Source organism: Solea senegalensis, linkage group LG1, assembly GCF_019176455.1.
Source record: "Solea senegalensis isolate Sse05_10M linkage group LG1, IFAPA_SoseM_1, whole genome shotgun sequence".
In the NCBI taxonomy this organism is placed as follows: domain Eukaryota; kingdom Metazoa; phylum Chordata; class Actinopteri; order Pleuronectiformes; family Soleidae; genus Solea; species Solea senegalensis.
In genome coordinates this window covers 17,019,641-17,042,229 of record NC_058021.1, presented here as the reverse complement: position 1 = coordinate 17,042,229, position 22,589 = coordinate 17,019,641, and the positions used below count along the sequence as shown (strand labels likewise).

The following is a 22,589-nucleotide window of genomic DNA, read 5'->3' as shown; positions in this document are numbered from 1 at the left end:
TGCAAATAATCACTGTTTTCTGTACAGATTGATCTTTTTAATACCTTCCCAAAGACTGGGTCGGGGCCCACAAATGGATTGCGCAAGATTTTTTTGGGTCCCCAAAAATAATATATTTGTGTGTATATATGTCAAATAACACACATAAGATGACATTTTAATTCATTTACCAATCATCGGGATTTGTTCCTCAATGCTAAATGATATTGTTTCACAGATACGGCTGTGAATTAGCCACTACTTTACAAAAGTGGTTCCTCCATAGATGAAGTTTGGGAAATGCTAGTCTAAAAACAGGATCGCTATTTTACCGAAGACCATTAATATTTTCAAATGTCTGGCAAACATTTGATATAACAGTGTAAGAAAATGAAAGAAACCTGCAAATATTTACATTTTTGAATCTTTGTGAAATGTACAGAGCTGGGACATCGCTGCTACAACAATGGTGGTGCTCTGTGAATGAAGTTGGCTCAAAAAATTATTCTACCCTGTCTTTTTAAACCAAATCTTCACTTCATCAGCCAGCCATGTGAATATTTGTGCCCAATTCAAAACGATGCTCCTAATGCACATTTGTGTTTAAAATAAATACATAAATAAATAAACAAAGGACATCACTGTGACCATAAATCTTTGTGTTCCTGAGGTGTCAGTGCAGACACCACAATACCTCAAGCTCTAAGATGTGGGGGCAACAAAAAGAAAAAGAAAAACACCTTTAAAACCTCTTAACCATAACCTTATGAAAACATAATTGAAGAAAAACTCAACATAATAAAAGCAGAATGTGTGGCAGAGTTGTTCTGGTGTGCACACTTCAAAAGTCTTCATGTTACTTCCTTTATAAATGTGAAGGGAACGATGACTAATCGAGTTCAAAACAGGAGCATTGAAGGATCGTTTAAGGACATTTTGATTGAACATGAAGGATTCTTGTAACTGGGTGGAGGTTGCATTCATTTCTCTCTCACATATCTTGTTATTGCGCAGTTCAACTCAACAAACCATGTGAAAGAGCCGACATGTCCGAGGAGCACATAGATAAGCATCTTTATTTGGACACAAACAATGTTTTACAGGTTAAGACTTAAATAACTCGCAGTTTTATACATTATCACAGACGTAAAGTGCGAATTCAATCACCACACGTCACTTAGCCAAGAGGGCACGTCACGAAACAGACAGTCAAATCAAGTAACATCAAGGATCATTTGAGATGTAGATGATGTAGGTGGAGGGAGGAAATTGATTTTCAAGTCGTAACAGCAAAATGAGTCGCTGATCATTAAAATGGCTGATACACACACGCACACTCATCCTCACAGTAATACACACAATCACACGTGCACAGGAACAGTTTAGCTGCGAGCTGCCACGGCCGGAGCTTGCTGCTGATCACTGGACTGGAGTTGTCTTCCCAGGTACTCCCTGTGACAGAGAAACAACAGTTTAGACCTTTCACAGTCAACACAACTCACTCTATCGACATTCCACCGACAAGAGGCATCGAAAGGGTCTGGATGAAAGTCAGTAAACTCCCATAGATGAAAGTACGAGATGAGTCATCAAAGCAGAGACAAGGACATAGCAACTTCTAAAATCCTTCTAAAGTCTCTTCTGATATTATTAGGTTGCACATGGGAGTGTAGGGTGACATTAAGTGGCTTTAAAGCAAATGCAGTTTCTCCTCTTTGCACATTATGTTAAAAAACCAAAATAGGAAAAATGTACAGTTGTGGAACAAAGAATTGCAGGTCTTTTTCGGATTAAAAATAGATAAATGGTGACACACCGGAACCATTTATTTATATTAAGATAACTCAAAAACCTTCAGTGCACTTTATCGGCCGTTTACTGTAACTCGTGCATTTTGTCCCAAACATGTCAAGTCAACTATATTTCGAGAGCACAATTAAACACAACCAGGGTTGACCAAAGTGATTTACAGAAGTGTTCAGGTTGACGATTCTCATCCTGAAGTGAAGGCCAAAGTGAAGTGGTGGGTCTTTAAAAGTGATTTATATGATTAATTAATAAATTAATTTCAAAGGGTAAATCGTTCCACAGTTTGAGGGCATGAGTGCATGATTTGCATTTAGGCGGGTTTTAGGCACATTTAAAAGCAACCTGTTGTTAAACCTCAGAGCTTGGGATGGAGTGTGAAGATGAAGGAGTTCAGAGAGGTAAGATGGTGCCAAACAATTACGACCTTCAAAAAACAACAATACAATTTTAAAATCAATCCTGAAAAGAGCTACACAGGAGTGACATGGTCTCTTAATTTAGGGTAAGTTATAAGTTATTGTTCATCTGTCTTTTAAGGTAGTTTTGCCCGTCCGAACTGCATACAGGAAGCTCAATTGGAGCTGTGTGGTGAAAGGAACAGCAGGCAGCAAGTCCAGAGAGCATTTGATTGCTGTTAGAGCGCGTTTTTTTTATACTGCACAATCAACAACTGCGAGAAGCCAAAAATCGTGATCGTGATTAAAATACGATTGTGTCCTACTGAGCATCCAGGTTCATTTCGTTTTCAGCTGTGTCACTGCGCTGTTGTGCTTTGTCTGCATATTCTGCTCAGTCGGGAAAACTTCTACACTGAGAAAAACAAAGAGATTCACGCGGAGCTGATACACGTAATCTGCACTGTTTGAACTCATTTGACGAAGGTTTGACTGCAGCAGACATTTGTGTTTTTTTTTTAAAGTTTTGCACAACAGCTTTACATCTAGAACTTTTATGTGTATGTACATTTTTTATGCCACTCCCTCACTTATTGCACTTATGTGTCACGCTCAGTGCTTAAATGTTCAGTATTTTGAATGTTTACATTAAGTTGCCAGGGACTGCTGATGACATTAAGCTAGATCTTGTTAACTAACGTGCACTCCTGAATACAAAGGTGTATTTCTATTCTGATCAAGTTGTCAGTTGTTTGGAAATGAGGGCTTTTAATATCAGTATGAAATCACAAATGAGCTTTCGGTTTCCAGAATGATGCTCTTGCTCACTCTGACCTGTACATGGTGAAATTTTAACGACCGAAATATAATGCCATTTGTTTTGGAAAGGTCAGACTTTTTTTTTAAGGTTTCTCTTTCACCTCGGCTGTAACATTTTTCAGATGTGCCATAATGACACTTACCTTAATGCTAACAGAAAAAAACAACAAAAAAAAGGGCTGCAAAATATTTCTGATGCGGAACATGATCCCCTCACACCTGCTCGCTATCAAATCCATCAAGCAGCTTTTAAAACCTCTCTTCTGTACCCACTCTTCTGTCAAGTACTCAACTCAGTGTTGTGAAAAATGTTTCAGCTTTTAAGAAGAAGAAGAGAAACTCTACCTTCACGACTCTCAGCGTTAACCTTTAACTGAGCTGAAAATAGCAGCTTGATTAAGAGTGTAGTGTGGCATAATGGAGTTCTATCGTCAGTCTTCTGAAACCATGGTGCTTTCTGTTGCTTATAACGGCAGATGCGCCATAAATGGATATATTTTTTGATCAACAAAATTACACAAAATCTTCATAATTCACTGTTCAATAAATCCTGGAGGTAAAACATAACTTTTGTGATGTGCCAATACGATACTTGACATCGGTGTTGTGATGTGACCAATACTGGTAGAATGACTGTGTTGGTATCTGACATGAGAAAGGGGCTGAATACGATTTTTAAAAATCAGGGTTCCCACACTTGGTTGACATCAAATTCAAGGACTTTCCACAATCAATTTCCACAAATTCAAGGACTTAATGTTCTGACGCCTAGTGTACGTACATCAACAGTAGGTGGCGTCGTAACAAACAAGGGAGACATTTACCTATAAATATCAACTTAACTTCTTCCTTGCACAAAATTCAACAGTCTGTGTCATTTCAAGCTGCTGCAGTGAAGACCAAAGACCAAAGGTTCAGCCACAACTACCAACACAACTCACTGCCACTGCTAGTAACTATGCAGATGCACCTTTTCCATCTCTATTTATTTTTCTTATATACACTGTGTGGCCAAGTGGAAAGGGAAATTGGCTTGTAACCGGAAGTTCGCCGGTTCAAGTCCCCACCAGGTCGAAAGGGCTGGGGTATCCCTGGGCAAGGTACCCAACCCCCATTGCTCCCCGGGCGCTACTCAGTGTGGCAGCCCACTGCTCCTAATTCTAGGATGGGTCAAATGCAGAGAATAATTTCCCCTAAAGGGGATTAATAAAGATAAATTATTATTTACTCTGTGGTAACTGTCAGGCGTTTGAGATTTGCCCCCCTCTGGTGATTGGTTCTAACCATGAGATTTTATAAAAGGTAAAAAAGAAACTGTTTAAAACCAAGCGGGTGACTTTTCCTGGTTCACATTCCCTTGTAATTGTAATATTTATCTGGGGTAGAACTCCATTCAGTCATTGGAAATCAAGTATGTTCTATTCACTGACAATTTCAGAGTACTGGAGAGGAGGATTTGAAATTGAATGTTGCACTCCTTCCCTGTGGCTTTTTAATTAGAAACACACAGTGGTCTTGAAGACACACACTGTGGTATTTGACTGGCCTTGACAGCCAAGCTAGTATAATGCAGATATCTTTCAATACATGTTAACTACTGACCTCTAGAAACTGTGCAACACAAAGACAGACTGTCCATCAATAAAAGCACATATCGGCATAAATTTGAAGGGAAAAAATACATTCACTCGCAACTTATTAGACCCACGAGCACTTACAAAAAACAATGAGGGCTTTACAAAGCCGACCAAAGTGCACACAGATAACATCATTGCAGTTTCCAACTTCACACATTCATCTGTCCCTGTTGTCATGACAGCAGAGACCTTCAGTGAGAAGATCTCACGGAAACAACAACAACAGGGCAGCCCACTCAAGGTGACGTGGGTGTGTGGACTTGCTTTTGAAAACATCAGTCGGTCTGTGGGTGAATGGAGATCTGCTTCAAAAAAAAAAACCAAACATTACCATCTATCAGCATCATCTCATCCTGCTGTACCATTTAAACATTTATGTCCCAATGAAGGCCATGAGTTTTGGTGCTGCTTATTCAACTCACTGCGACAAAACAACCTTGAGACATAACCCTGCATCACAGTAAATGCAGTAAATATCACAGAAAAATGACACTAACTGTAATCCTAAAGTCTTTAACCTCGTCTTTTCTCTCTTCAGTGACAATTATATACTCTTCACACGTCAATGCAAGCCGAGTTTATCACGTGGCTGAGTAAGAAGTAGATGTAAAAGGAAATGTACGAACAAAGAAAATTACATTTTATGTACTGAAAAAGAATCTGTGAATGATTCATCCATTAATTCTCTACTGCTTTTTCTTTTACATGAGTGTTGCGAGCGTTTCTTATACACCCTGGACAGGTTGCCAGTCCATTGCAGGGCAAACATACACAGAGAGAAGCAACCAATCAACTTAACAATGTGCATGTTTTTGGACTGTGAGAGGAAGCCGGAGTACGTGGAGAGAACCCACTCGCACATGGGAAGAACATGCAATCCTCGAATGAACCCTCTTGCTGTGAGGCAACAATGCTAGTCATTGAATCGTTGTGTGGACCCTGTGAATGGTTGAATATCTTTCACGTAATATCAACTTCTTCAACTCAAAAAACATGTAATTATACCCACACTGCACTGCTGATGTAATCTCAGACCCAGGGAGATGTCTCAGACCCAGATTACAGATGAAAATAAGATTCATTTCAGTGCAAATGCTACAGTATTAAAGAACATTGAGGGGAAAAGGAGGGAGAGGTCTTGCTCTCTACTGTAGGTGCTGTAGTGAATAAATAAACATTTGCTCACACTCCACTAAACACACAGTACAGGTTACAATGAACATCCAGATCACTTAGATGGGAAGCAGCACTACATCAATCATCAGTTGCTCGGGGAACTGAGTGTGTTTTAGATAGCAAAAAACAAACACATTTTCACTCATTGTTTGTTGGTTTTTAGTTTTCCCAGTAGAACAGAAAAAACACACAAAGGTGACTGGGAGTTCAGTGAGAGGAGATGCAGATTAAGATGAAGTGTTGACCAGTACTGGTGCTGTTAGAGTGTTTTGTTTTAAATGAACAATACATTTGTTGCCAAAGAACTATGAGCAATGCATAAGCTGATGAAGACATTTCACATTTGTCAGAACTTTCTGATGAATAAACATATTTGCCTTCAAATTACTGTAAGAACACCTTCATTATTCAAAAACCTTTTTTTTTTGTTGCTGTTGACGTATTTTTACCATGGTAACAGTGTGTCACTCATGAGATACTGATGGCTGATACCATCACTTAGAGAATCTTTGTGAAGGAAGATGATGAATCTGAAAGTCTGACTTTTCACATGTGCAATCTTAATTAAATTAAAAGTGAATGTGTGTTATAAAGTATTATGAGCTGAGCTAACCAGACACTTTCCGATACCCATTTACCACACAGACATGAATATCCTCTTTCATTCAGGAAAGAGAATAACCACATTTCTTTTAAAGTCAAACAACTCTAACCTTTCATTAGCCAAGACAGCAAAGTGTCATATACACACAGGGATCCAACCGTTACACTGCAGCCACACTGACAAAGAGCAACCAAAGCAGTTACCCTCAAAACTAACAACAGGAAGGCATACTGAAAAGTACAAAATAGTTTGGTTTCTAAAGCCCTAGAATGAGCCTTGTTTCATGGAGTCACAGTGCTATTCAATTTGTATCCGTGGACATGATGCTATGCTCTTTGTGTACACATAAAACCATGTAGAGTGTTGTCATTGGCTGACGGCAAAACAATTGACAGCTCGCGCTATGTTTGCATCCATGGTTTTTCTGACTTCTTAACTGACTTCCTATTTTTTGACTTTAGAGGTAAATAGAAGGGAAAATCATTGGGTTTGGCATATGACGTGGAAGCTCAAACAAAGAGGAACGAAAAGTTCCTTTGTGCACACTAGACCTTTAATTTGTGAAAAAAAATAAATAAATAAAAATCCTCCATAACTATGGGAGGAAGATCTTCACAAACCAGATTCATTTGTCCTGTACATTGTTATAATAGTATTCTCTCTAATTAACCAAATAGACTTGACTATGTCTTGTAATGAATACATTCAAGATTCACACCTTTGGACAGATTAGACATTGTTAGGGCTGTGCGTGTTAAACGCACTAAACTTGAGTAACTCGTTTATCGCTTAATTTCATCTTCATTATTATAAGACTGATTTCCAACTTCATTTTCAAACTAAAGAGACAGCAAAACAGCTATATATGCTCTATTATTTCCATCTCTATGGTACCACTACAACCTCACAAGGTGACATGGAATATAATCAATGTTCATACCAGTTGTGGACCATCAGCTTCTGCACAGCTAAAAGGGCATTGTAGCGGACAAGCTGGTCCTCGTGGTGCATATGATTCATCACCAGCTGTTTTCCTCCCAGCTGCTCAATCACCCTGAACATGGAGGAAATAAAAGGAATAATGGGTGAAAGCCTTTACCAGCACAGAAAAAGGGACCCATTTTCATCCTTTAGGTCACTGAGTGGTGCAGCATCAGGAAATATAATCCTGCCAGACTTAAATGGTCTATGTATTTTGGAGGACTAAATATATATGTATGTAATATATCAATATTCATCAAACCTGGTGAACTACACACACACTGGCTTCTTTTAAGTAGCAGTTCAGCATATTCTCAGTTAAAAGACACCAAAGTGTGGGAGAAACATGGGTCAATTATTCAAAATTAGAAACAGACAACAAAAACAACCAGACACTCAACTCTGGACCCACAAAAGTCAAAGTGCAAGTAGGTGTTTCAGTATTTGCATCCACTCATTACAGAAAATGTCTCACCTTTTGCCACGTGGGTAATGTCGCACATACTCTCCTATGTCGTGAGCTGCCACTGCAATGACTTGAGGATCATCAGACACCTCCAAAAGCCTCGTCAAAATCCTGTTGCAAAAAAGGCAGACAAAGGAAGGCGTGTAAGTGGAGAGGTCTCTCTGCGTCAAAAGGCAAAAGATTATAAGCTCAGAAAAAAGATTCTCAGACGCTCCTTGGCAAAGACTCTGAATCATAAAAGAAAGATGAGGTGAAAAAAATGTGCCCATGAAGAAAAGGTGAATATGAAAAGGCATTAATCTCTTGGCAACACAAGGTCAGTGTCATTTTAAAACAAAGGACATAGGAGATGTGACACTGTCGGAAAATATGAAACATTCAGATTCAAAGAGACAGAGTGAGGGTGAGAAAATGTGGACACAGACAAATATAAATGGAGGGCAATTAAAGTTGGAGTAATGTCTCAAGTAATGACAGAAAAAAACAGGTAATTATGTCTCTCAAAAATGTCAAGCTCATGTTGGTGCCTGAGGCAAAGTCACAGAATCATATCAGTCAGTTGGATTCTTCCTTTGAATATGAATGTCTGCAAATCGCTTAATAATCAATTCATCTTTTTCTTTTAATTGGCAGGTTTTTTTTGCGGCAAAACCCTGAGCGTGTCATTCGTCTTTATGGATAAAAGTTGCAATCTCATTAAGATCTTCATGAAGAAGTATTCGTTACTGTACATGCTTCATCTTACTTGAGTAGCTCATAGTTCTTCTCATTCAGACGGACAGCGTTCTCACGCCAGAACTTCTCAGACTTGTGCACGGGACTCCATTCCAGACGGCCAGACTTGAGTTCAGAGCTGTATTCGTCAAATGAGCTGTAGAATAAAGAAAGCAGTGATGCAGACAAAGCTTTGAAGATCATCAATGCTATTTGTTCCATTGGAGAAAGAAGAAAAGCTACTTCCTTTCAACCGCTCCATTATTAAGAGTGATGGTGTCAAATAAAGTGCTGGTATCAAATACACATTTTTTTTTTTCTAACATTTCTTCAAGGATTATTTTGTGCATTCCAATATTTTTCAAACAGCTGGAAATGATTATGCATGTAATGAAATGACTTGGTACCTGAGATCCTGCACACTCTCTCCCAGCCTCTCCAGCAGGAATTTAATGTCCTCAGTGATGTCCTCATCGTCGTACTTCTGCTGCTCGAGGTTCTCCAGCTGCTTGAGCACCTTGCACTGAATCATGGCCAAAGCGTACTCCTGACGAGTCTCCCGCTCCGCAGACTTCTCCAGAAGATTCTGCCAAGGAAAACAGAAGGGCAAACAACCTGATGTTGTATATTCATGACTTCACTCACTCATACGGGTGTTAACTGCCTGAGTCAAGTGATTAAAGAGTAATTAATTGCCCACAAAAACCTGTTAACTCTTTGCACCACATAAAATCAACTGACAATGTTGACAATTCACAGTTTGAGTTATTTTAAAATAATAAAAATATTAGCCACAAAATTAAAACTGGTAAGTGGTTTCTAATGTTGTGACTGCTCTGTGTATTTTTAGCATTTTCATCACACGATTTATGTTTTTAGAAATGCAGCTATAAAAACATGTCAGGCTTATAGCATGCTGTGGACTGAAATCATTGATTAACAAGAAATCAAATGCCAATTGGGAATGACAACAATTGATGATTACGGGCCAAGAATAAATGGATAAAGGATTACCTAGATAATTTCTTGTAAAGATTATTTATGTCATTTAGTTTGTCCAATTTTGCATTCTATAATTCTTTTACATAAACATCATGAATAATCTCCTCCCAGAGTGTTTTACAACCACATTTATACATCATCTTAACATGAATGAAGCTGTGAATTTCCTTCAAGGTATATAAAACATGCAGGGATGCAGTTTGACGTCTTGCTGTGTGAGCTGTGAAGTGGATGAATGCAGACCTGTGATGTAATAAAAACACAATGTTCAACAAGTATGATAAAAGCCACTTTCGAGGCAAGTTCTCTAGGCAAAGTTCCAGAAGCTCTCAGGCTATAAATGGAGAGAAAATTCTGTGAAACAAAAGTGGCTGCCGCAAGCAAAGGGACTGAGATGGTCTGAGATCCCTGATTGAAGCCTGGGAGCCAAACATGCCATAACTACAGCTAAGAAGTAGTATATAGGAATTATTAAGAACCTGTTTTGTAGTCACATCATCTGTCAAATAATCCAAGTTTCAGCAGCCTGCTCGCCTGAAGGCACAAACATTAAAGGTAAAATGTCTGCAGCCAAACTTTATGTTTGTAAACACATATACTATTAGAGTCAAGTTCGGGTGAACACATTATAAAACACCCAAGTGCTGTCTTTTGATGATGTGTTCAAAGACTTCCAGATGGTGCGGGAGATATTAAGTCCCACTGCTGGTCCCATGTGATGAGGAGTTTAATTTGCATAATTGGGACTTTTGGGAAAACAGCAATGCAGAGCAATGTCATATATTTTGTAGACAGATTTTGTAAAACAAAAAAGAAAGAAAAAGAAAAAATAATTCATATTGCTAATACGTATGAGATTTAACACTTCCGAGATGACAAGTCTGAGAGCTCTATTGTCTCCAAACAAACACGAGTATCTGTTTTGTTGTTATCCTTTTCCATATGAAACACAAACACTCTAAAGTAAGATGAAGAACTCTAGGGAAAACCCACTGAACTTCAAGATGTTTCAGAGTGTGCCTTGGCTGCCCATCATTGCTTTTTAATTAGCTGTGATCTCGCCATACAACTGAGCTTAGAAAGCTTCTCCAAAGTTTCAAATTACTTGGACTAAGCAAACAAAACACTTTGGAAAGATGGGCCCTGAGAAGCACAGATATGTTTTTTGTTCAGCCTACAATGACAGTGGATTATTGGTTAGACCTGCTGACTAGAAAAGTGAGAAAAAATAACCTTCTGTACAGTTGAGTTTCAAAAATATCTTCTAACTTTCCTCCACTGGTATATAACCTCATGTTTCAATCATGCAATCAATGCCATTTTCCACACTATTGTGCTCTGAGTAAGGCCCTGAGCCTGTCTGGTATTGGTGGGTTGGACAAAATCCAAATATAATCGAAGCTATTCATTTATAAATCCACGTTGGACTGGTTATGATTTATTTGAATATTTAGTTAATTATTCTGGCCATGCACAGAATAATGAACACTGTTGACAAGATAAAGGTGTGGCTGTAGCAGTGGATTATTAATATGTCGGCAATACACTGTGTGTTACCTTTAAGAGGAATCGATAACCAACACAATGTCACATTGATTTCCAATGTATTGCTCACAGGTTCAAGACATGTGTTGGTGCCCTGTTAAAAAGCAACTCAGCCTGGGGAGATAAAAGAGGCCTATGCTGTTACAATTAAATGCTGTCTAGGTATATTATGTGCAATTCATAAGTGGCCACCTGACAAACACAAAACAGCACAACATGTACAGAACACAGCTCAATTTACTGTACTGCTACAGATAATATAGGGAGTGACCATAGAGGGATGACAGAGAGAGTCAAATCTGAGGAGGGAAATAATATATGACCCAGATATGTCCAACCATCTACTTTATACTGCCAACACATAACAACATAATGTGAAAGACAAAACAAACAAATATAAAAGACTATGTTCTGCCCTATTTAATTGCATTTAATGCATTCATGCTGACAGCCCTAATTTGTTTTATTATGCTTGTTATCAACTACATGTACTCTGTATCCTGGTTACTTGACTCCTGGTACACTGGTCTGGTTGTGTTTATGTTGTCTTTACCTTCTTGGCCCTTACCTAATTGGGACTTATATATTTGTTTGAATTGAATTACTGAAATGTAGCTTGTGTATAAATAATAGAGCTGTTAAAGTATTAATCGTTGCGACAAATACAGCCGAGACTAAACAATATAATATTAAATATATAAATAAAATAATTTAACCCAGATAACGCAAGTTTGTTTACTTCTGGTGTGCACTGACCTCCGACATGAAAGCTGGAAATGACTTGCCTGCAGTCAGTCAGATAGGAGAGACTGAGATAGTAGCTGAAGATGGAGAGAGGTGAGGAATTGTTGGGTGGAAGGTTTCATTTTAAGAAGCTGAGCAATGGAACCATGGCCCGTAATATACTGGCAGCTGCCCGGAGACTTCCTACTCTGCGTGGCTTTCTGTGCTTCTGTTCTCTCTCACTTTATCATGACAAATGTGAATGTCTCAGTTTCTAAGGACATTCTCAAGTGGATGTTGTGATGTTAACACATGTTCTTGTTGCATACAGGATGGCAGTCCTCCATGTCAGCCTTTATTTTAAGATGACCTGGTTGGCAGTTGATAGGCCTGCGTCTCTTTGAAATCACATTGTTCTATGTGTAGTTCTGAGTTTAAAAAGAAAGATACAATTAAACAATGGCGTCTGAAATGCACACTTTTCATCGTGAATAATCTGGATTAAGAAATTTTAAAATGTGAGATTAATTAGTTATGTTTCCAAATAACATTGTTTCTTTTTTATTGTAAGAAGATTGTTGGGAACCACTGGGTTAATACAATATCCAGTATATAGGTATAAGTACCAGCCATTCTGCCAGTGCAGTCAGATCATTTTCAGTGCAGTTTCAGCAAAAACACAGAACAAATGAAAGATTCTCCACATACCCTGAAGGCAGCAAGGATGATTCGAGTGACCTTCTCCTTGACAGACTCCTGGAGGATGTCAGACAAAGCTGGCACAACATTGTAGCGTCTCAGCTGCTCACAGAGCTGAGGACTGAAGGCCAGGAGCCAAACACAGAAGATCATCTGGTACTGGAGCTGGAAGCCACACTTGTTGCTCAGCACTGCTGTGATGCTAAAAGAGTAAGAAATGTGAACAAATAAATATAAAATAAATATGAAAGACATCATCATTCACCACCAGTTCACTAATGGTGAAGCTTTCGAGCTTACATGCTGCTGATCTATTAGCCCCCATAATAGCAGAAAATGAAATGTTAGGGCAGCGGCTGGAAACTCAGAGTACAGGACTAATAACTACAGCAAGGGATGCATTTTCATAAAAAGCTGGTAAGTGCAGAGATGTGGAGCTCATACATGTGAAATAATTATCAAAACCAAATTTGTTAAGGCTAGTTTTACAATGCAACATTAAAAAAAAAACAAGTAATAAGCTTTAAAAGGCAAAAGTGAGAATCATGTTTTAGAATAACAGGCACCAGAATATACTGCATGTCACAAGCTGGGTCCAGACAATGATGTTGAGAAGATTTTTGACCAATCGAGATTCACATACTTTTAAAGGTTAGTAAACTGTAGTTTATAAATTGATTCATGTCTAACGTGGACTCCCAACATCCTATAAAATAAGTTTTATTTTTGCTTGTGTGTGTGCGTAAACAGGAGTTTTGGGTTGGGGGACCTTGTTTGTCTTGGAAACAAGCACAGGGGCGCTTTTATGAAAAAAAGTTTGGGAATCACTGGCTACCATTTTGTCAGGTTACAGATTTGTTTTTAATACAAGTTGTCAATGACTGCAAAGATGTGGTGATCCAGGTTCAGAATCATAATACTTTTATTATCCCGAAGGAAATTGTTTTGTTACAGTTGCTCCGTATCAGACTCAGTAAGTACTTAGTACTCAGTAAGTTTATGAGGAGTCATTTACTCACCAGTTGACTCCATCAGCCTCCACCCAGGCAAACCTGTACTCATTGACCCTCAGCATCAGCTGAAGGCACCCAGCCACACACTGGACATACTGAGAGCTCTGAAAAGGGCAGAGGCAAACATTCAATCAGACAGTGAGAGTGTGAGCTTTGACGGTGCAATCAGAAAAAGAAACACAATGTTAGAAGGTCAAGAAGAAATGCAGCTCTGAACATGGAGTCGTAGACGAGCAGAGACAGCACATGGAAGAACACCAGTCCAAAACTTGCATCACCATCACCTATCAAACCTGAGCCAGTGCACATGCAAGTCTGTCATCAACACATGCTAAAAATCACAGACTCAATAGAACAATACACAGCGATAGCGAGGGGAAAAGAGCACCATCACACCTGAGCAAAATAATGTAAAGTGAGATTAGAGTAGTGAAAGCTGAGAGAAGGAAGTAGATTACATTAATTTGTTAACAAAAGGGGAACAGAAGCAAAGAAGTCCAGTGTAAGAACAGGCAACAGTGACGGCAGAGGAGTAGGGGAGCAGAGGTTACCTGCTTTAAAATGCAGAGATGTTCAGTTATTATAGCATTAATGTCAATATATTCCTGAGCACATTTCTCAGAATCACCACACTATGTGACATACAATGGTAGGATGCTGCTGCTGTGCAGGGGCTAATCAATTTTTTCTTTATACTGTTGTAATAATGTACAGCAAAAGCTGTTTGTCATGCACTTTCAGCATTAAGGTGAAGTGACTTACGGCATGCAATTTTGTACAGTTAAAATCAACCAGTGGCAGCAAACACCATGCTGTCAAGAAATTGAGAACTTCTCTAAAACTGCATTAAAAAGTCTCAGTTGTCCAGCTTTCTGGAGGTGTAAATGGAAAATGTGAGCGAAAGAACAAGATGGGAGGGAAACAAGAGGTGAAAGGAAAGACGTGGAAGTCCAGTGATAGCTGACAAGTTGCGGCTTGCACAAACCCTGCCCCTTTTTACCCTTCCGGAAGCACCAGGGTGACTGAAGACACACTACTTATACTCACTTCACTGGGGGATATAGTTCCTGCTCCTGAAACTGTGTCTGGACCTGTACCATGTAGGTTCTAATGAGAGATAAGCAAAAAAAACAGGTGCAAAATTGTTCACATTTGGAGGCAAGTTATTAGTGTCACTGGACTACTCACTAAGTACTTGCATGTCGACCATAAATGGAATTTTTTTGCAAAGACAATGAAAGTTTCAAAGTGCAAAGAATTTGCTGTCAACCTCCAGACATTTTAGAAATACTGATGTATTATGTACAGTTCAAAAGAAAGTCAGAATCATTATTCAGTTTTTTTTTTTATCTGCTCCTTGGTGCATACACCTTCCAGTGCAACAACAGGCACCTTGCTTCAGACCATCTCGATCTGACAAGACTGCTGAAACTCAATATGAAGTACATTTGACATCGAAGGGTGAGCCAGTAAACAGTAGGATTTAAGTATGATGAGCAAATGAACAGCAAAAAGAATAACAAATTACTTTGACGAGATAATTTGTAAAAAGGGAGAATAAATTCAACTCCATTAGACACAATCTCAAGAAGCTGGTGTCCCAATATCTAAGAAATTAGAGATGATTAGAGGTTGAATTAAAGAGGCGATATTTCAACATAATGCAACAAATACAAAATGTGTGATTTAAATGTTTACAGTAGATCCCAATAAATTAGACATTTCCTAACAATACAACAAACATACATTTCAGAATAATTATGAATATACATATAGATTGAGGAAATGTATTTTAATGAATTGTGAAAACATTGACAATTGTCTTTTACTTTTCTTACTTTCTATCATATGTCTATTACTTTATATATACACTTTGTTGTTGGTCACTTCGTTGGCACCTTAAGTCTGAAAGCATTGAAAAGTTACAATACTGCATTCTTCATGTACAATATAACTTCCTTTCTTCATGAGGATTATTTAGAAAATGATTTTACCTGTGAACTGAGCTGACTTTTTATCCAGTTGAAGTAGTAGTTCAGGTCACTTCCCTCCATCAGATCCCTGCCCCAGGCAGCTAGTTTAGCAATGATCCTAGCCGCCTAAATATGAAGGGACATTTCAAATTCATGCCTATTAACAATAGCAATTTACAGCAAAAACTTCCGTATTTTAACAATTTCAATATCTTGTTAACTGCAAATTTGTCCTGAGGTTAGGTGGCACACATTCCACTCTCCAATTTCTTCCTCACCAGGAAAGCATTATGTAGTGTTGGGGCTGTGGTTTAAAAGCAAGAGACAGCATGAATGTAATATTGAGTCAAAGTGTTGTGTCACAGACTCTGGTCTCATAATGCCCACCTGCTGGCCTGCCATCTTACTGCTATTCTTAATTGGGGCGGGGGTGCCCTATCACAGCACTCAGTTTGCCATTGGGTGGTCCTTCTATTTGTTGAAAGAGGGTACTGGGAAAAATCATTACATCAATTGCCGGCTCTCAAGAAAAAGAGGGGGAGGTTGGTTTGTGAGGAATAATTTATACCTTGCTATGATTAGAAGCAGGGTCACAACTGTGAAAAATTCATGGCTGTAAAATATTTAATGGAATACATCCTTTTTGTCTGAAAAAAAATAACTCCAGTATGTTATAATTATACTTCAATAGCAACTAAACATACCACACCATGCTTTAAGACTTAATTGTCTTGTTTAAAGCCCACTGAGTGCATATGTTTACCTCATTTAACACCTCTTGATGAGACTCAATAACATTTATCAATAGTAAAGGATTGCCTGGCTTGTGAGATCGTGTTCTACATGCACCAGCCAGTCAAACAGAGCAGGGCGAGAGTGAATGGTAACCAATCTTGTATAGTCTTGGAATCATCTGCTGCCGTATCTTGCCACCAATTCAGACATTAAAACGCTTCACAGGTTTTTTGTTTTTGTAACCATTCTCCCATAGGAAATTAGTGGAGAGTGCAGATTAAACTATTAAATTACTTCTAATGATATTAACTGTTTATTGTAGAAAAAATATATATATATATATATATATATATATATATATATATATACATATATATATAAATAAATCACTCAACCACGCCAAAAGAAAAGAAAACAGGTTCTAGGCTGACAAAGGCAGAGGAGAAATTGTACAGAACAATATAATGAAACAGGAACTTGTTTATATAACCACGTCAATATTATACAATATTTACAGTTTTTTCAGGATTAATGCATATAATATAACAAAAACGTCAGTTCAACTTTGCGTTAAGGACACACAGCGGAACACGTGGCTAGCACTGTTGCCCCACAGCAAGAAAATTGCCGGTTTGCATCCCAGGACAATTTCTTTCCACAAGTCCAGTAACATGCAGAGAATAATTGGACATGTGAATGTGAGAGGGAATGGTTGTTCGTCCCTCTATCTTTGCCCTGCAATAGAGTGGCGGCCTGTCCAGGGTGTACCCCACCTTTTGCCCTATGTCAGATGGGATTGGCACCGGTGCCCTCATGTGGTGGATGAAGCGGTAGACAGTGAATGAATGAACTTTGCATTCAAGTGACAGACTGTGTCAAACTTGAAGAAAAACCCTCACAGCTTCCCTAAAACCTTGTGTTCATGAGAACCGGGAAAAAGGGAGGGACAAATGGATAAATAAATACTAACGACTGTCACATATACAATCAAACATAATCTCCAAACTCACCATGTGAACGGTGAAAGGGTCCTGACGATTCAGCATAGGGAGGAAGTAGGACCAGGCAGTGTTCTTAGTCTTTTTGGCATAATCAAAGAAAATGTTCACCCTCTGATGGTTCTCCTGAGTGAGTCATTAAAAAAAAGAGGAAGTGTGATCAATTCGATCATTCGATAGCTATTGCCTGATTTTGTCCTAATACATTAGAAATTAATTTACAAGTACAATATGCATAGGTTTTAACATTATAAAAGAAAGATTTCAAACGTCATAGTTTAAGTTAAAAACTGACAGTGAACAAGAAATCTGCATGCACGGAGAAACCCAAAACTTGACAACGACATGATCTATTTTCAGAATGTGGTCCTATTGTTTTCTCAAATTGTCTCTTTATATGTGAGTGCACGTCTCATTTGTCAAAAGTCACCGGGTCGGTCTGTGTACCTGCAGGGTGTCATCAATCAGAGTCAGGATGTACTGGACAGTCTGCTCCTTGGAGATGTGGGCCATCAGGTTGAGGAAGGTCTTGGCACACTGAGCATAAACAAAATAGATACTCAGAAACCAAGGAGGGCAGAGAGACTCATGAATACATCTTGAAATGAAACATTGAAAGAGATGTTTTTATTCTTTCTCGCACGTCTGAAAACAGCATGTATATGTGCCAGTGGCATGTCATGAATTCAGACTTCATGCACAAGCAAAAAGTATTTTTGGTATAAAAAAATCAATCAATCAATGAGTGATTCTCAAAGATTAAATTGGGACAGACAGATGGGTCATCGGAAATTTTTGGGGGTCCCCAAAACCCTTTGAATTAAGATTTAATTACCATGCATAAAATTAAGTTGTAATTCATTTATTAAAAATCTCTTGGAAATGATTTGTTTACCATCTCAAAATGATGTTAGGTGTCACAGATACGTCTGTAAATTAGTGCACAAATGTATTCTTATCGAAACATTTTTTACTGTGATTTCGGTCATGGTGGTTTTCCATCACTAAAAAGTGGGCTCCCATAGAAAACGTTTGGGAACTTTAAATGATAAATAGCCAACCGCAGAGAACATTTTCCAAGCATTTTCAAAAACACAAGAAATTCAAGGTAAACAATGCAGTGAAAAGGTGAGGAGATAATCAAATCATACCTGTTGTCCTTCATTGGTCAGAATAACTTGTTTCTCGTCAGAATTAGCCACTTCAAACTTCTTGATGAACTCGCAGTCCTCTGCTGAGATCATCTGACTCCTAGAAGAAATGGAATAGAGACTCTACCACTTTAGCATATAGCTACAATGATTCGTGCCAAAATTACTTTTTAGTACAAATTCACTGTACAATTTTTTTTTCCTTGTGGAGTAAGATGTAACATACATGTACTGTACAGTATGCTACTGATACACTAAAAGACTGGGCTTTTCACAAGGATATTGCTTCCAATTGCAAGAACATATTGTTTTAAACAATAATGGTAATCAACCCGGGAAACACACCATGTTCGAGTGAAAACCCACAATGGATGGCAAATTAGGACGTGCAATTATAGTTAAAGCATTGGTGTAGTGCATTCATACTAAATGAAAGAAGGATTCAAGTAATCAGATGACATTTGAAAAATGATAAAAATGTGTCATGTTACATTTTCTGCATTTAAGAGCACCGATTCAAAGAGGAACTATCACTCAAGACAGTGAATCATGCCAGAAATTACAGCAGAGCTATTTCTAAACAAGTACACTACACTCTGTAAAGTATAATAGTGATGGATGTCGAAGGACTGAAGTACTGAGAGCTTATCTTTTCTAAAAAGCCTTGGACATGTAGACCTTCAAAAAAACTGTAATAAATTGTTTTAAATTGTACATGACATGTGCCCCATTAATTGTTTCAGAGGATTTAGGTGGCTCAGAATTATTACATTTACTTAAGAAGGCTCCAAACTGAGTGAGGTGACATTGAATTATCTAAATTAAATACAATTTTATTTGTGTAGCACCAAACATACTACAAACATACCAAACAAACATAAGACAACATACTGGGGCTGAAACGATTACTCAATTAATCAATTGAAAATAATCGCTAGTTGCAGCCCTACAACACACATTATCACAAGGCACTGTACATATTAGGCAGACAACTTACAATATTATAGAAAGAAGCGAAACCCAACAGTTCACCCAATTAGCAAACATTAGGCATCAGTGGAGAGAAAAAACTCCCTTTTAACAGGAAGAAATGTCTGGCAGAACCAGGCTCAAGGACGATTGAATTTGTTTGAACGAGCTTCATTACCTCCATTTGCAACTCCTTTAGCATAGAGTACACTGGAAATAATGCTGCCCTGCAATCCAACATGGAATCAAAATTACCATCACCTGAGAATAACTGTCCTTCCCATGTCATAATTTGCATATCTAAGACCTTCAAAAATGTGTTGACTGCAATTATAAATGTAGAATTTCTGTTTGCACTTTCAACCTTGCTGATAGGTTTACACTATTGCTTGTCCATTTTTATATAACCTGCATGTGCCAAATTGCCTGTGATGCACATTTTGTAGTACGTCATTTATGTCCATAATTATTTATATAGTCTAGTGTAAGTGGAGTTGAATTCTCACAACACCACATTGTCACTTGTAAATTCTCATTTACATTGTTCTTTGATCATGTGACGTTTACCATTTTTTTGGATTAATCAAATGTGCACTTAAAATTATGGGTCACACTTTGTACTTACTGCAGGTAGGACTGCCAGTTGACCAGGTTGGCCCGCACCTCAGCTGCCTTTGCAGCAATGATGTTGGTGGGGACTGCAGCGTCCACAGCCCCTCGAATATCCATGCTCTTATTTGTCCACTACACTGTATACGAGTCAGAATAAAGATCCACAACACCTGGATAAAAACACACAACAAATAACATCATTACAGTGCCTCAACATTTGTGGCACTTCTCTGTACGACAAGCTTCAGTGGAGATGGTGCAACATACCATGGCTGCTGCGTCATGGTGATTGATTGAATTAATAAACAATAAAATGGCTCAATGATTTCATTTAAAGTTAAGAATAAAAACCTTCCTAATTGTTCTCTGCATTTTTCTTACGTTGAGGGAGACTGTAAGAGGTTTGTGTGTCCTTGAAACATGCCAAGTGAGAACCAATATCAAATACATAGGATATAAGTTTCAGTCAAATTATGGCAAGAGCCACATGATGAAATGAAAATGCAAAAATGTCAAAGGAATTTCAAAATCGCTTTAAAAAGTAAAATAATAAGGAATAAGTTTACATATTTGAAATGTTGCAAAGATGCAACTCTGTTTCATGCACACTTTACATTAAACGAAATTTAAATCTGTTTAGAGGCTGTGCTGGAGTATATTGCGTGAAATAAATGTATTTAAATGTGTACATTTGCCTGTCAGTAGCATATTAAGAAAGTTTGTTGCACAATAACGAAATAAAACATAATATAATCTTCAACATGTACAGTATTTCTAGTAATCAGTTAAACTAGAACAGGGGGTATTGCAGTTCAGCTAGTTCAGAGCTATCAGGAAGAAAGCGTCACACTTTTGGAATAAAAAATGATTTGCCACTCATGTAAATTGAATCGATTACTGGCTTTCATTTAACCCTTACATTGCGTCAAATAAATGTAATTCTGATGCTATTTAGCAACTGCTTTCCATGCTAGCGAACTAGCTTAAACCAATGTCACGACAAGTCTTGATGGGTTAACCCAAAACAGAAGAGAAAAAAAACATAGCATTACACATCCCGCGACACAAGCTTCTATTAAACCCATAGTCACATGTAACATATTCAAATAAAAATGTTGAGTAATACCGTTGTAGGGGACACATATAACAACGTAAGCTAAGCGCTAAGGTAAGCTCGGGATGCTAACCTGGGCTAGCCGTGCCAACGCAACTTCCCATCCATTCCGACGCGGAGTTAAACCGACTTTAGCTTCACGAGCAACTGCATTAGTAACGTGACATAATTAGACAAAACACGCGTGTGTAAAAACGACACAATATTAGATTATGAGTTAAGAAAACGGACTCACCCTGCAACAGCTTCCTGAGCGAACAGCTGATAGACGACAACACTCGGATCTATCATGTGACAGTCACATGCACAGGCGCTGCAGTGGAGTGGACAGGACAGTAGAGGTCTCACTCTGGTTTCACTTCAGAAATTACACGAAATATTAACTAAAAAAAATAAATAAATAAATAAATAGGTACATAGATAAAAACAAAATAAAAAAATAATAATGAATGAACTAACTTTTGCAACACTGTCTCTTTGAGCTTTTATAAAAAAACAAATAGTACAATAAAAATAGTATGGTGTTTGAATGACAACAGGACATACATTTGAGTACAGATTTTCCCTTAAAAATGTAATGGATAAATTATACTAAAAAATTTTTATTTTAACTAATGGTACTATCTCTAGAAATGGTTTGTATTCTTTACTTTTATAGTTTAGTTTAACTGCCAATAAACAGACAAACAAGCAAGTAAACAAACAGACAAAGAAAAAAAATGCCGGTAAACATAGCCTCACTGGCAGAGGTAAAAACAATAATAATGACAAGATAACAGCACCAACTTTTGCTACAAACCTGATACTTCTACAATAAAGATAATCGTTTTTGGAAATGTGCACTGATATGGTTTGCCTGAGATGCCTAAACCCCAAATAAGTCTGTGTCCTTGCTAAAAATCACAGACAGGACTGCAGATAGCCCCTAAAACCAAACAAATATTGGAAAGTGAAGCAAGGAGGCAGAATAAAAATAATACTGTGATATCCTGTGTGTCACGAAACAAACATTCTGGTGGGCTTGAAAATGAAATAAACACACATGACTGTGGCCAATCCATTTCATTGAGCTGTGTTATCATGATATATTTTCTTTAAGTGATAGTGACTGAGGTCTAAAGTGAGTTGATTGCTCTCATTGAGGAGCTTTGATTAGCATGATGACCATGACCAAATACAACATTCATTAATTTACTTATTTCAGTACATTGCACCTTCATGGCCACCAAAATGTTAATATGCCAGATTATAGCCATAAGGATAAGCAACAGAAGCTGTGTCCCAGTAAAGACAGTAGTACTAATAGTACTAACAGTATAGAATATGTAGGGTGGCAAACATGATAGACAGACCAAATAGACCAGAGGCGTCAAATTTGCAGTCCCCCAATCAGTTTCATGTGGCCTATTCATTTTACATCATAATACATTTCATATGGTACATTTTTATGTCACTTTTATTTTGAAATTCTATGA

General features: G+C 38.0%; 1 protein-coding gene across 2 annotated transcripts; it reads right to left on the bottom strand.

Annotated features, from left to right (window-relative positions):
- Nucleotides 1–1,028: 1,028 nt before the first annotated feature.
- Nucleotides 1,029–21,429, bottom strand: atp6v1h (ATPase H+ transporting V1 subunit H). 2 transcript variants are annotated; one of them, XM_044036044.1, is made up of 14 exons: nucleotides 21,350–21,429; nucleotides 20,014–20,170; nucleotides 18,420–18,519; nucleotides 17,716–17,805; nucleotides 17,281–17,394; nucleotides 15,557–15,661; nucleotides 14,610–14,669; nucleotides 13,569–13,666; nucleotides 12,559–12,751; nucleotides 8,988–9,166; nucleotides 8,612–8,737; nucleotides 7,876–7,977; nucleotides 7,360–7,473; nucleotides 1,029–1,431 (listed from the first exon to the last, which is right to left on the bottom strand). In XM_044036044.1, exons 2-14 carry the CDS (start codon nucleotides 20,115–20,117, stop codon nucleotides 1,362–1,364), a joined length of 1,455 nt encoding a protein of 484 aa, XP_043891979.1. In that variant the 5' UTR covers nucleotides 20,118–20,170; nucleotides 21,350–21,429; the 3' UTR covers nucleotides 1,029–1,361. The 2 variants fall into 2 exon arrangements, with proteins under 2 accessions (XP_043891979.1, XP_043891986.1); XM_044036051.1 differs by lacking the exon at nucleotides 14,610–14,669.
- Nucleotides 21,430–22,589: the final 1,160 nt, after the last annotated feature.

Coding starts and splice junctions, on each gene's coding strand:
- atp6v1h (XM_044036044.1), bottom strand. CDS start 20,117: ATGGATATTCGAGGGGCTGTGGACGCTGCAGTCCCCACCAACATCATT. Junction 9,167..12,558: donor TCATCCTTGCTGCCTTCAGG/GTATGTGGAGAA, acceptor TTTCCTTGGCAG/AATCTTCTGGAGAAGTCTGC. Junction 7,978..8,611: donor AAGAACTATGAGCTACTCAA/GTAAGATGAAGC, acceptor TTTTTGCAACAG/GATTTTGACGAGGCTTTTGG.